General features: G+C 36.3%; 1 protein-coding gene across 1 annotated transcript in view; it reads left to right on the forward strand.

Annotated features, from left to right (window-relative positions):
• Window positions 1-14,251, forward strand: part of LOC110287160 (transmembrane 9 superfamily member 2-like) — an 82,950-nt gene that overhangs the window by 42,671 nt on the left and 26,028 nt on the right. The window contains exons 13-15 of the mRNA XM_021153808.1: window positions 9,391-9,550; window positions 10,575-10,723; window positions 12,542-12,653. Coding sequence (XP_021009467.1) covers window positions 9,391-9,550; window positions 10,575-10,723; window positions 12,542-12,653 — 421 coding nt within the window. The remainder of the gene's footprint in view (window positions 1-9,390; window positions 9,551-10,574; window positions 10,724-12,541; window positions 12,654-14,251) is intronic.

Below are 14,251 nucleotides of genomic sequence, written 5' to 3' on the forward strand. Positions count from 1 at the left end.
CATGAATGGGTGTTGGATCTTGTCAAATGCTTTTTCCGCATCTAACGAGATGACCATGTGGTTTTTGTCTTTGAGTTTGTTTATATACTGGATTACATTGATGGATTTCCGTATATTGAACCATCCCTGCATCCCTGGGATGAAACCTACTTGGTATGTTCATGGGAATCTCTTTCTTTAGGTTTGGGAAGTTTTCTTCTATAATTTTTCAATCTGGAGGCTGCAGTTTTGTCCTTTTAATAGTGTCTTTTGACATACAGAATCTTTTCAGTTTCACGTGTCCCTATTCGTCAGTTTTTGATTGTAGAGCATAAGCCATTGGTGTTCTGTTCAGGAAAATTTACCCTGTGCCCATGTGCTTGAGGTTCTTTTCCTCTTTCTCTTCTGTTAGTTTTAATGTATTTGGTTTTATGATGTGGTCTTTGATCCACTTGGACTTGAGCTGTGTACAAGGAGATAAGAATGGATTGATTTGCATTCTTCTACGTGTTGACTGCCAGTTGAACAAGCATTTGTTGAAGATGTTTTCTTTTTTCCACTGTATGGTTGTTTTTGTATTTTGTTTTTGGTCAAAAATCAAGTGTCTGTAGGTGTGGGGGTTTATTTATTTTTTTATTTTTATTTTTTATTCTAGTCCATTAAGCAACCTGCTTGTCTCATGTGGGTTTTATCACTATTGCTTAGGTCAGGGACAGTGATTCCTCCAGAAGTTCTTTTATTGTTTAGAATTGTTTTGGCTATCTTAGGTATTTTTTTTTCCATATGAAGTTAAGAATTGCTCTTTCAATATCTGTTAAAAAATGTGAATTTTGATGGGAATTGCTTTGAAACACTCTTAACTGCTAAGCGTTTCTGCATACCCCCAAACAAATAATTAAATTTTTTATCTTATTTAGCTATTAAGAATTTGATGCATAGATACAATGTATTTTGGTGGTTTTCTTTCCTTTCCTTCTTCCAGTTTCTTCCAGTTCTTTCACATCACCTTCCCAAGATCATGTCTTCTCTTTTTTTATATCCCACTGGTTACAGTTAGTGTTAAATGTATGTGTTTAGATGTAGGGCCATCCACAGAAGCCTGGGCAGAATCCAATCCCAAGTAGTATTGATCAAAAGTCACTATATTAAACAATGCTACTTTTCACATAGGTGATCATTAAATTGTCCCAGATTTTATATTAATTATGAATTATGTTTTGCTAAATGCCATTTCATGTTAGGTTTTTAGTTTATTTCTTTAAAAATATGTTCGACCTCTTGTTTGTTCCTTTCCTTCCCTACCTTCTATGTCCCTCTCTCACTTATCTTTCCTCCCCAAGCATTTTTGTGACCTTAACTGAGAGGGCAGCTAACACCTGGTCACCCACATACATCAAAGAAAAAGAACAGAAATGCCTGGGGAGGGAAGGGAAGTGAGGCCAGAAGACGGTGTCAGAGCCCTTGGAGTTCTAGCTGGTGTGTGGGTGCTGAGAATCAAACCGAGGTCCTCTGCAAGAGCAGCTAGTGCTCTTAACCACCTAGCCATCATACCAGCCCTGCATTTCTGTTTTTGTGTTTCATTCGCTTTAGTATGTGCAGGTTTTATTTCTCTTCAGAAAAAAAAAAAAAAAAACAAACAAAAAGCAAAACAGTTTTGTTTGTGCTAAGAAACCCAGGCAAAACCTCTACCCCAGAGATACAGCCCCATCTTGCAACTTAAGTCCCTTCTATGCTTCCTGTTGACCAAATAACCTTAGTTAAGGCCTTGCTTCTTCTTGGTTTCTTTCCTGCCTGTTCTTCAAAATATTCTTCTCTCTTTCTTTTTTGAAAATTTTATTAGATATTTTCTTTATTTACATTTCAAATGTTAGCCCCTTTTCTGGTTTCCCTTTCGAAAGCCCCCTATCCCATACTTCTTCCCCCTGCTCACCAACCCACCCACTCCTGTCCCTGGCATTCCCCTACACTGGGGCATCGAGCCTTCACAGGGCCAAGGGCCTCTCCTCCCATTAATGACTGATAAGGCCATCCTCAGCTACATATGTGGCTGAAGCCATGGGTCATTTCATGTGTACTCTTTGGTTGGTGTTTTAGTACCTGGGAGCTCTAGGGGGTATGGCTGGTTCATATTCTTGTTACTCCTATGGGGCTGGAAACCCCTTCAGCTCCTTCAGTCCTTGCCCTAACTCCTCCATTGGGGACCCTGTGCTCAGTCCAATGGTTGGCTGTGAGTATCTACCTCTGTATTTGTCAGGGACTGGCAGAGCCCCTCAGGAGACAGCTATATCAGGGTCCTGTCAGCAAATACTTCTTGACCTCCACAACAGTGCCTGGGTTTGATAACTGTATATGGGATGGATCCCCAGGTGGGGCAGTCTCTGGATGGCCTTTCCTTCAGTCTCTGCTCCATACTTTGTCTCTGTACCTCTTCCCATCGGTATTTTGTTCCCCCTTCTAAGAAGGACTAAAGTTATCCACATTTTGGTCTTCCTTTTTCTTGAGCTTCATGTGGTCTGTGAATTGTATCTTGGGTATTCAGTGCTTTGGGGCTAATATTCAATTATCAGTGAGCATATATCATGTGTGTTCTTTTGTGATTGGGTTATCTCACTCAGGATGATATTTTAAAGCCATTTGTTTCATTATATGAGTGAGGTACAATGTGTGCTTTGAGCTTTAGTAACATTTCTTTAATGAATGTGGCTGCCCTTTCATTTGGAGCATAGATGTTCAGAATTGAGAGTTCCTCTGGGTAGATTTTTTCCTTTGATGAGTATGAAGTGTCCTTCCTTATCTTTTTTGATAACTTTTGGTTGAAAGTCGATTTTATTTGATATTAGAATGGCTACTCCAGCTTTTTTCTTGAGACCATTTGCTTGGAGAATTGTTTTCCAACCTTTTTTTATTTTTAATTAGGTATTTTCTCCATTTACATTTCAAATGCTATCCCAAAAGTCCCCTATAACCTCCCAACCCACTCCCCTACCCACCCACTCCCACTTCTTGGCCCTGGCGTCCCCCTGTACTGAGGCATATGAAGTTTGCTAGATCAAGGAGCCTCTCTTTCCAATGATGACTGACTAGGCCATCTTCTGATACATGTGCAGCTAGAGACACGAGCTCCGGGGGTACTGGTTAGTTCATATTGTTGTTCCACCTATAGGGTTGCAGACCCCTTTAGCTCCTTGGTTACTTTCTCTAGCTCCTCCATTGGGGGACCTGTGTTCCATCCAATAGCTGACTGTGAGCCTCCACTTCTGTGTTTGCTAGGCCCTGGCATAGCCTCACAAGAGACAGCAATATCAGGGTCCTTTCAGCAAAATCTTGCTACTCTGAGGTAATGTCTGTCTTTGTCCCTGAGGTGTGCTTCTTGTATGCAGCAAAATATTGGGCCCTGTTTATGTAACCAGTCTGTTAGTCTATGTCTTTTTTATTAGGGAATTGAATCCATTCATGTTAAGAGATATTAAGGGATAGTGATTGTTGCTTCCTGTTATTTTTGTTGTTAAAAGTGGAATTATGTTTGTGTGGCTATCTTCTTTTGGGTTTGTTGAATGATTGCTTTCTTGCATTTTCTAGGGTGTAGTTTCCCTCCTTGTGTTTCCCATCTATATCCTTTGTAGGGCTGGATTTGTGGAAAGATATTGTGTAAATTTGGTTTTATCATGGAATACTTTGGTTTTTCTATCTATGGTAACTGAGAACTTCACTGGCTATAGTAGCCTGGGCTGGCATTTGAGTTCTCTTCGGGTCTGTATGACATTTTCCCAGGATCTTCTGGCTTTCATAGTCTCTGGTGAGAAGTCTGGAGTAATTCTGATAGATCTGCCTTTATATGTTACTTGACCTTTTCTCCCTTCTTTTAATATTCTTTGTTTAGTGCATTTGGTGTTTTGATTATTATGTGACAGAATGAATTTCTTTTCTGATCCAGTCTATTTGGAGTTCTTCAGGCATCTCTTTCTTTAGGTTAGAGTTTTCTATAATTTTGTTGAAGATATTTGCTGGCCCTTTGACTTGGGAATCTTCATTCTCATCTACTCTTATTATCCTTAGGTTTGGTCTTCTCATTGTGTCCTGGATTTCCTGGATGTTTTGAGTTAGGATCTTTTTGCATTTTGCATTTTCTTTGACTGTTGTTTCCATGTTTTCTATGGAATCTCTGCACCTGAGATTCTCTCTTCTATCTCTTGTATTCTGTTGGTGATGCTTGCATCTATGACTCCTGATCTCTTTCCTAGGTTTTCTATCTCTGGGGTTATATTTCTTTGTGATATCTTTATTGTTTCCATTTCCATTTTTCTATCCTAGATGGTTTTGTTCAATTCCTTCATCTGTTTGGTTGTGTTCTTGTAATTCTTTAAGGGATTTTTGTGTTTCCTCTTTAAGGGCTTTTACCTGTTTACCTGTGTTCTCCTGTATTTCTTAAAGGGAGAGTTATTTATGTCCTTCTTAAAATCTTCTATCATGATCATGAGATTTGATTTAAATCATAGTATTGCTTTTCTGGTGTGCTGGGCTCGCTGTGGTGGGAAAACTGGGTTCTGATGATGCCAAATATCTTTTGTTTCTCCTGCTTATATTCTTCCCCTTGCCTCTTGCCATCTGAATATTAGCTGCTCTTACAATCTCTGACAGTGGTTTGTTCCTCATCCAAGGCTGTATATTAGTACTCCTGGGAGACCAGTTCTCTCTTAGATGGATTTGGGTAAGGAGAGCTGTGGCACAGGATCAGTTTTGGGCACAGAAGGAAACTGAAAGGATCCTGTCCCAGGCTGTTCCTGTTCTCCTGTGTCCTGATGACTCTGGGCTGGTTTCTCTTGGGCCAGGAAATTGAACAGAAGTAAGTGGTGGTCTTACCTGTGCTCACAGGTGTGACACCACTCCTCCGAGACCAGTTCTTTTCAGGCAGTATTTGGGTATGGAGTGCTTTGGCACTATTTTTCTCTTATTAAGCCTTCATTATTAATGACATACTCTCTTTTTAAGTCATGACATTAGATTACATTTAACATAATGTTAAACAGTTATGATTGTAATTTTATTAACCCCATTTATTAAGTCTTGTTAATGTTTCCTGAGCTATTAAAGACCCATTCTTCAGAGATTTTGAATTGTTTCCCTCTGTATTTTACTGTAGACCCTTCAAGGTTTCTTAAGTGAATTTTGAGTCAATTTTTGTATGAGTTGAAAAATAAACATAAGAATTTATGTTTTCTACACATTACTAGAAAACAAGATGCAGTATTAAAATTCAGTATCCAGATGTGGTTTATGGACTATCTTATGCAGATAATAAAAATCTCATATGGGGGTTGGAGAGATGCCCAGTGGTTAAGAGCACTGGCTGCTTTTACATAAGACATGGGTTCAATTCTTAGAACCCACATGGTAGCTCACAACTGCCTATAACTCCAGCTCCAGGAGATCTGGTAACATCACACAGGCATGCATATATCAATACACATAAAAATAAAAATCCTAAGTTGAAAGAATTTCTCAGCTCATAAATGGATGTGGATTTACATTTATAAGCAACAAGACTATATATGCATATATATGTCTATTTGCCCTTCCAAAGAACTTAAAGATGGTAAAATTATTAGATTAAGAACCTTTCCTCTATGTAGCCCTTAAAGTAATAAATACTAGGGTATGAGTATAAATCAGTGGTGAAAGAGTGATTGACTGGCATATACAAGCTCCTGAGTTAAACCTTAGCACTGTAAAAGGAAGCACAAGGTAATAGACAAGGAAAAGGTGGCATGATTTGATGGCTATCTATTGAGACAGTAAAGGGGAAGAAAGCTGGGATGTATCATTCAGTATTGGTTGAGTGACTCTGGTTAAGTCCCATAGGTTCTCTGAATGCCTGTAGTGCCTTTGCTGCAGAGTTGTTTAGAGACTTACATGAAAGGACTTATTTTGAAACTGTTTTATGAGCTATAGAATGTTTTATCCTTCAAGTTTCTTCCTGTGCTCTCTTCATTTTTCTGCTCTAATATTTCCATTGTTGCATTGTGATTTGTCTTTGTCTGACTCTATCACCAGTATCTTTTTTTTTTTTAAGCAAAATTTTTTGGTTTCTCTCTTCGAACATCAGAGCCTAACTAGTATATACTCAGCAGGTGCTCGGTGAATATGTAAATAAATGGTTCATGTAGAAGATGGACTCAAGTGACACAAGTTCAACTCTAGTTTTTCTGCTTCTCCTGCTATTACAAAGTCTAGAAATAATAAGGTTGACATATGAAGAAATTTTCAGAATGAAAAGCATAATGCTGCAGAACAGTTATCAATTTGTTAAACTTTCACATTAACATTCTAGAGCATACTTCCAAAGGAAAATTGTTGGGATGGGTTAATTGAGTTTATGTCTAAGAAGGAAGATTATGACTTTTCAAGTGAGAAGCTGAAATTAATCTCAAAAGTAGGAAATTTGGCAAAGGAATATTATGGCTAAACAAATTCATTCGAGCAGAGAGGTATTAAAAGTGTCATGAGGAATGTGGTTAAATCATCAAAAACCAAGCTTCCTTATAAGGTACAAAATGTTTTAAAGACATGAGGCAGAGATTTTATTTTTGTTTGAAAGAATTTGAAGTTTTATTTACAGAAGAATATTTAAAGAGTAGACTAGGTATACCTACTGAAAAGGGCGTTGTTAGAAATGATCAAAAATACAAAGGGGTCAGTGAAGTATAAATAGTAAAATGGAAGCACAAAGAGGGGAAATTAGTTTAGAAGTGACTAGATGACTTATAATTGAAGAAGAGAAAGTATCCATCCCCTGCCTAAGACATTGAAAGACGACAGTGAATATGAAAGCACCGTTAGAACTCTAGTTTTGTAATGTGCCTTGTAGGAACTGACAATGGAAGACTCATTCTTGAAAAGTAGAATCAGTGTTGAACCTGGTGTGTCTCATGGGTGGCTACTTCACGTTTATCTCATGGTAGATGTGATTTTGGGGAGAGTTTTGGGATAGATACCTTATTATAGAGATGTTTTCAAAGTTTGACATTTATTGCAAACAGAGTCCATAGAAAGAGTATGTTAGGAGTCTGGTGTGACTGAGCATGACTTTAATCCTAGCACTCACGAGGTAGTAGTAGGTGGACCTCTGTGAATTGGAGGCCAGCCTGGTCTAAAAGGCAGTTCCAGGATAGCCAAGGCTACAAAGAGAAACCCTGTCTCAAACAAACACACAAACAAAAATCTGTTATGAACTTGGTCAAGATGATCACTAGAAGCAGAAATGTTTATGGTTTCCTTTAAAAAGACACTATTCAGATTTGCAGCTAGGTGCACTGATTACTTGACTGACTGAAACAGACATATGATTCTGACATGTTAATGCTGTCTTTGACATCAGTATCTGTCCTTGTACCTCCTATAGAAGAATTTTAATAAAGGAGTTCAGTGGGGCAAGCTTGTTCCTACAAAGCATATCAGACATTAAAATCCCAACTCTGTCTCTTTAAAAAGAAAACAATACTAATTGTTGTGTGAGTGATGTGTGTATGTTGTAGTGGAGTGTGTGTGTGACATGTGCCACAATACATGAATAGAGGTCACGTGGCAGCTTTGAGGATTGTTACTCTCCTATTACGTGGGCTTTGGAGATTGGATACAAATCATGAAAGTTTCATGGCAAGTGCCTTTGCCCACTGAACTGTCTCACTAGTCCAGAGCTCTGCCTCTTCAGAGTTGTCCGATTGTTATGAAAGTTCTTAGTATTTTGAAAAGATATTAATAAAGAACTCTCATTTCTCCCATAATTCTTTGCTTTTCTGGTGTCTGTGTTACTCATTCGATTTCTTGTCCTTGTTTCTGCCTCGTGTCACCTGTTCTGCTGTTATATTTTGTTGCTTTTTAAGACATTTTATCAGATCTTTCTCTCAACCATTTTATTGAGGTTTTAATTCCTCCTGTCATATTTTTAACTCCCAAGAGCTCTTTTATTACCTCAAAAGTCCTTAAGATTTCTGCTTCTTGTTTTATGGTTGTAATATCTCTGCTAATTGCTCCAAGGATGCATGTGCTAGAATTTTATAATCAGTCTCCTAAGTTTGAAGAGTCCTTCCTTCTCAGTCTTCTGCTGAGCTGGGAAAAGGACGTTATTGGCCTGTGGTTAGTGGGGAAGAGAATTTGTAGGTTTCTTAGAATCTTAAGCTAACTTTCAGAGTCTCTTCCTATGCACACTTAGAGAAGGACTTGGCCTCTGGACATTATCCGGCCCTTTTGGAGCTCTCAGTATGAATTCATTTGCCTTGAAGCTTCCCCTGCTGTGAGGCTGGAAGGCAGGTTTCTCAGATATATTGACTTAGTTGCTATTTTCTAGAGCTAAAATGTATTCCAGAATTTTCCTTTCTATATTATCCAAACTTTTGCAGTTATGACCTTTCATAATTCCTTTACTATAATGTAATGTTTTCAGGGTTTTGAAAAGAAGCAGATTCAATGCATGAATTCAACATTCTATCTTTTGTCAGACTCTTGTTAGATAGATCTTTATATCTTTCATGGCAATTCCTTTATGTTTTAACTACCACATTATATAGACTCTATTTTTGTCTTCTTTCTTTTGCCACCTTTTCCCATAGGTTGACCCCAACACCCCCCTACCCCTACCCCCCACCCCCCACACTATGCTATATGTTAATGTTCCTAAGAAATCACACTTAATTTTAACAAATTGGATTTTTAAATCTCTTCAGTTAATGTTTTATTTTTATTTTTGAGCAGGGCAAACATAGATTAAAGAAAGGTGAGAAAGAACTCTTGAAAGTAGGAGGGGCTCCAAACTGGGTGAATACCTCTCTTGCATTCATCCTTGATTTTGATGGATAAAGTCTATTTTCCTTAACATTCTCAGACTTCCATAAGTTAGTTTCTATCTTTATTTTTCAACCTGGTATTTTAAGTATTCTAAAACAATCATACCCATTCCTACATTGACACTGAATTTTATCAGTATACTAATTTATCTGGAACAAGTAGAGATACAATGAGTATTGCCTGGTGATGTAGCTAGTACAGTTAGCAGTTAATCTGTTGGCTTTGAGTACATCATACACCCTATTTCAGTCTAAACTTATGCTTTCTGTATACATTGTTTATTCATTGGGTTCATTATATTGTCCATTAGTCTATTACTCTATACCTTATTTAATTTCTGCTAGATTTTGAAGATGCCAAGATGAGAAACAAATCATATTCTATAACAAATTACTGTTACATTATAGCATGTTTAAGCCTCAGCTCAAGGACCTTTTTGTATTATTATAATATAGTATTTCTTATAATTAAATAATCCCACCAGAAGAAGATTGTGACATTTGTATTAATTGTTTAGGACATTTTCCAGGAAATATATCGTATAATGATGCTCTCTATCCTCCTCTTCAGAATTGTCTTTGCTGATATCTTTATTATGAATCTGATTCTATGGATGGATGGCTCACCAGCTGCTATCTCCTTTTGTACACTGGCAAGCCTCTTTGCATTGTACTTTGGAGTTTCAACACCACTGACGTTTTTAGGAGTGTACTTTGGGAAAAGGGAAAAGGTAAACTTTCAGAATACTGCTTTTGACTTTTGAGTGATGCCTGAAATACCTTAATGTACATTTGCAATATAAATACAAAAATATCACTGAAACATTATAATAATTTCTGAATTGACAGTATAAAAATAAGTAAGTAAAAAACAGTATCATGTTAAAAGATACTGTTTAATATGTTTCCCACATTATAGGTTATTTACATTTCTTTTTATCTCTGATAGACAAAATTAAAAGGGCATATTACAGGAAAGCTGACATCAAGTACCTTAGAAAATAAATGTTTGTATAGTGGGAGAGGAGAGCAAAGAAACAGTCCTAAGTGGGATGTTCAGGTACTGATCTAAACCTAGCTTCACTCTACACAGAGGGAGAAAAGGGGAACAGGATGCCTAAAAAAGACTAACTCAGGCCACTCTACAAGAAGACGGTACAAAACTAGTTTGAGATTGCAGATGGGAAGTTTAAAAAATGATGCAAAGGGAGATGGAGTTCTATAGGAAGCAGGAGAATGAAAATATTGACCACTGTTGACAAATTCATTGATAAATTTATCTAAAAGATAAATTCTTAGGTAAAATTGGAGATAAGTTTTAAACATGCCTATTTAATATTTGTATAGTCACAAGTAAATCTTGTCAAATAAGTCCTTTGAAATGTATTCAGAAAGGCAAATTCTCAGCATTGCAGATGTAGATCCGTTGATAGAGTACTTGGCTACCATGAGGAAGTCCTGGGATCAATCCCTGGCAAAAATGGGCTTTGGTGGCATGTGGCTGTGTATAAACATAACCCCCAAATGTATTGCCTGTTACTGTTTATGCTTTTATGTAACTACTAAAATCTTTAAAATTATATATGTAAATAATGTACTATACTTCTGTTTACATTATAATTTTTTTGCATGGGGTAATCTAGTTTTAGACCCCAAGACATGCATGTTCTATTCAAATTCAAGATTTTGGACTGTATTGCAATTATGACTGTGAATTGATTTGTTTCATTCACTCTTATTTTTATTTTTAAACAGTTTGAGTTTCCAGTTTACACACAAAAGACCCCTCATGGGAGTCCCCAAAGGACTTTCTTTCCAAAATCAACTATTACCATTATACTTGGTAGTCTTTTACCCTTTGGCTGTATTTTTCTGCAACTTTCTTATATTCTAAACCATATTTGGTGAGTATTGCATCTCAATAAACTCAAGTTTAGTTTAATACCTAACAATAGTGCATATTTATAGGGTAATGGAATAATACTTCAGTACTTGTATGTAATGTTCAAATATAAAATCAAAGAAGATGGATAGTGTGTACCAAAATAAAATGAAGAGTAAGTTCTAATGTTCAAAAACCTACTAGTTTCCTGTAAGTTTAGCTCCAGTGGATATAACAGTCTCTTTTGGTCTGAATGCATGCATGCACATGCACGTGTGCACACATGTGCGCGTGCACACACACAATCTTTTTAAAAATGTTAGCTTTAAAAAGGAATTAAAATGCAGTTGCTGTGTTGTTGTTTTTTTTTTTATAATACTTTTATATCATACTCTTTTAAACAAATCTGTCCTGGTGTCTGTAGGTGTGTGCTAAGAGGCCTAGCTCAAACAAACCTTTTAAGGCCTCAAAAATCAGCTTTGGTCATGCCCATTAAGAACTTATTTTCTAACTAGTGTTGTGACAAATTGGTTTGAAAGGGAAGCAATAAAATCTGAGACTGTCAGATTAGTTATATAGTTCTGTTAAGAGTGCCTTCTTAATATTTTTAAGGCCCTAAGTTTAGTTTCAGAAAAAAAAATCTGTCAAAAAATGTGTCAAAATGAGCATCAGTATTTTCTGCACTGAAAAAGGAGTGTATATTACTTAAACATATTTATTAATTACAGAACATTTCTCCCTAAACCTGATAATTATCCCCACACCCAAACATATATTTCAATGTAAACTTAAAATGGAGTAGTGATTTATGGTTTTGTATGTATTCTCAAATAGCTTTAAAAGTTAATCATAATTGATATAATTGTGCTGGGGATAGGAACTAGTGCCTTCTGTGTTCAAAGCAGGTGCTCCATCATGGACTTGTAGCCCTAGTGCTCTTTATCTTTTACTTTAGAGACAGTCTCCCTAAGTTACATATACTGGGCTTGAATTTGTGATCTTCCTGTTTTATCTTTCTGAATAACTGAGATTACAGACTTGTACAGTGATGCTTGGCTTCAGAAGATTTTTAAAAATTCATTATTCTTCCCAATATAACCAACTCAGCTTTACAATAATAAAGGCAGTCACTTAGTTCTTTTAGTTTGACCTAAATACAACCCACATACATATTTTTAAGAGGTACATTTTTAAAGACTTAATTGATAGAATTATGCGTGCCACACTATGAAGACATAGTTGGAGAGGTCACATGTCTTTAGAGCTTCAAAGGCAAAGACATACTTGATTCTGGAATTTTCTGATATCTGATTATCTATTGATATTTTTTGCATTTACAATGTTTCATTTCTAAAAAGAAAGTATATTTTTAATGTGTGTGGAAATAGTGATGACTCCCAAGTGAGAGCTTAGTTATATAAAGAAAGAAAGAAACATGGATAATGTCTATACTTTTATCTAAAGAAGATGGGGCTCAAATCTGAAACTATGTTAGTAAGACATTGCTTTCAGTACTATATGGTTGTATGGAGGTTTGGAGTAAAGAGTTTAAAGGCTGGCCAGCTGTGGTGGCACAGGCCTTTAATCCCAGCACTTGGGAGGCAGAGACAGCAGATCTGTTTGAGGACAGCCTGGTCTACATAGTGAGTTCTAGTTTCAGGAAATCCAGAGTTATATAGAGAGACCCTATCTCAGAAAGAGAAAGTGTGTGTGTGTGTGTGTGTGTATGTGTGTGTGTAATATTAGAATTGTTTGATAGTCTTTTGGATAGATTTGGATAGATTTGGACTAATTTTTCACTATACAATATTGAAAAATTTAAATTTGTGCTTGCTTTTAGGTCTCCGCATATGTACTACCTGTTTGCCTTCCTTCTCTTACTCTTCTTAATTTTTATGATTTCCTGTTCAGAAGTTACAGTTCTGCTATGCTATTTTCGGCTGTGTGCTGAGGTAAAGACATAAATATTAATATTACTTAAGAATTCTAAACTTACATTATTGGAATTAGAGTGTGTGCTCAGAAGGGTATTGAAAGACATATTAACTTGATGGTTTTTACTACTTGGAATAAGTTTTATATTATGTTTTCCTAATGATATATTTTGACTTTGATCTAGCTACTGAGTGCCACTTTGATGCAAGATTGAAAAAGAAAGTGATTTCTCTTTGAGTGGTTATGATAATTTCTGCCTGTTATTCAGTTAACATTGAAAAAATATGACAGTGGGAGTGCTGATTTGAGTATAAAAATATGGCGGTGGGTGACTGATTTGAGTTCAGACATGTAAAAGACCCACTATAGTGGTTTTTAAAAAATAATTAAAGGTTTCTTTGCAGCTTCAGTCAGGATTGTATTTTGTGGGATTGAGTTTGTGGCTTTACAGGTCCCTTTCTCCTCTTCACTTATATAATACTTCTCTTTATTTCATCCTCATGGTTTTGGACCCTGATGCCACTTGAATGGCTGGTACTGCAGTACAGTAGTATATTGTTGTTGTGTTTTAAATCTTTAAAAAATGATTTATTTTACTTTTATTTATTAAGTATGTGTGTGTGTGTGTGTGTGTGTGTGTGCATGTGTGTATGTACACTCCTTTAACTGATAGGCCATCTCTCTAGCCCTACATTGTTTCAGAGTTAGTATTAGGGTTAAGGTCAAGCTTAGGTTAAATCTCAAAAATTATCATTTTATTGGAGTTAAATATGATTGTCTACAGGTGACAATGAAAGGTTTTATCTGGTACATTTTTATCATAAAGAGAATGTATAACAATTATTAAGGAGTCTAAAGAAAGAAGCATATTGTGGGTATATTTTTCTTCTTAGAAAACATTTGGGGGCATCATAAACATTAGTAGTTAACCAAAAGAACTCATGGCACCAAATGTCAGTATACATGAGGCTAGAGTTTATTATAGAGGAAAAATATACATCATTGTGAGCAAGGGGAAAAGACATAGTTCATATGACATGGCAAGACCAGGCTACATATTAACCTCAGTCATGTCCCTCATGGATCCTGAATTTAGCCAATGAAAAAATATTCCATTAGCTATAAGGTCCATCTTACATTTCTTTTTCTGTAGTTCTAAATATTTTATTATTATTCTTTAATCTTGTTTTACATTCCAGTTGTTATCTTCCCTCCTGGTCTGCCCTCTGAATTCCTCATCCCATTTCTCCTCCCCCCAAACCCACCCGAGTCTCCAAGAGGATGTCTCCACATACCTCCCAACCCCAACAGACCTCCCTATTCCCTGGGGCCTCAAGACTCTATAGGGTTAGTGCATCTTCTCTCACTGAGGCCAAACCAGGCAGTCCTTTGCTGTATATATTTCTAGTACTTTTTCTTGTATCTGACTTAAGCCATCAGCAGACAGCATTTTTTCTAATAATGAGTTTCATTGTGATGTTTTCTTACATCTTTATAATTTTTTACATTATAATTATATTTATTTTCCTCTTTCCTACCTGAATACCTTCCCATACACCCCTCCTTGTTCTCTTTCAAATGTGTGTATATATATATATATATATATATATATATA

This window comes from Mus caroli, chromosome X (assembly GCF_900094665.2).
Source record: "Mus caroli chromosome X, CAROLI_EIJ_v1.1, whole genome shotgun sequence".
In the NCBI taxonomy this organism is placed as follows: Eukaryota; Metazoa; Chordata; class Mammalia; order Rodentia; family Muridae; genus Mus; species Mus caroli.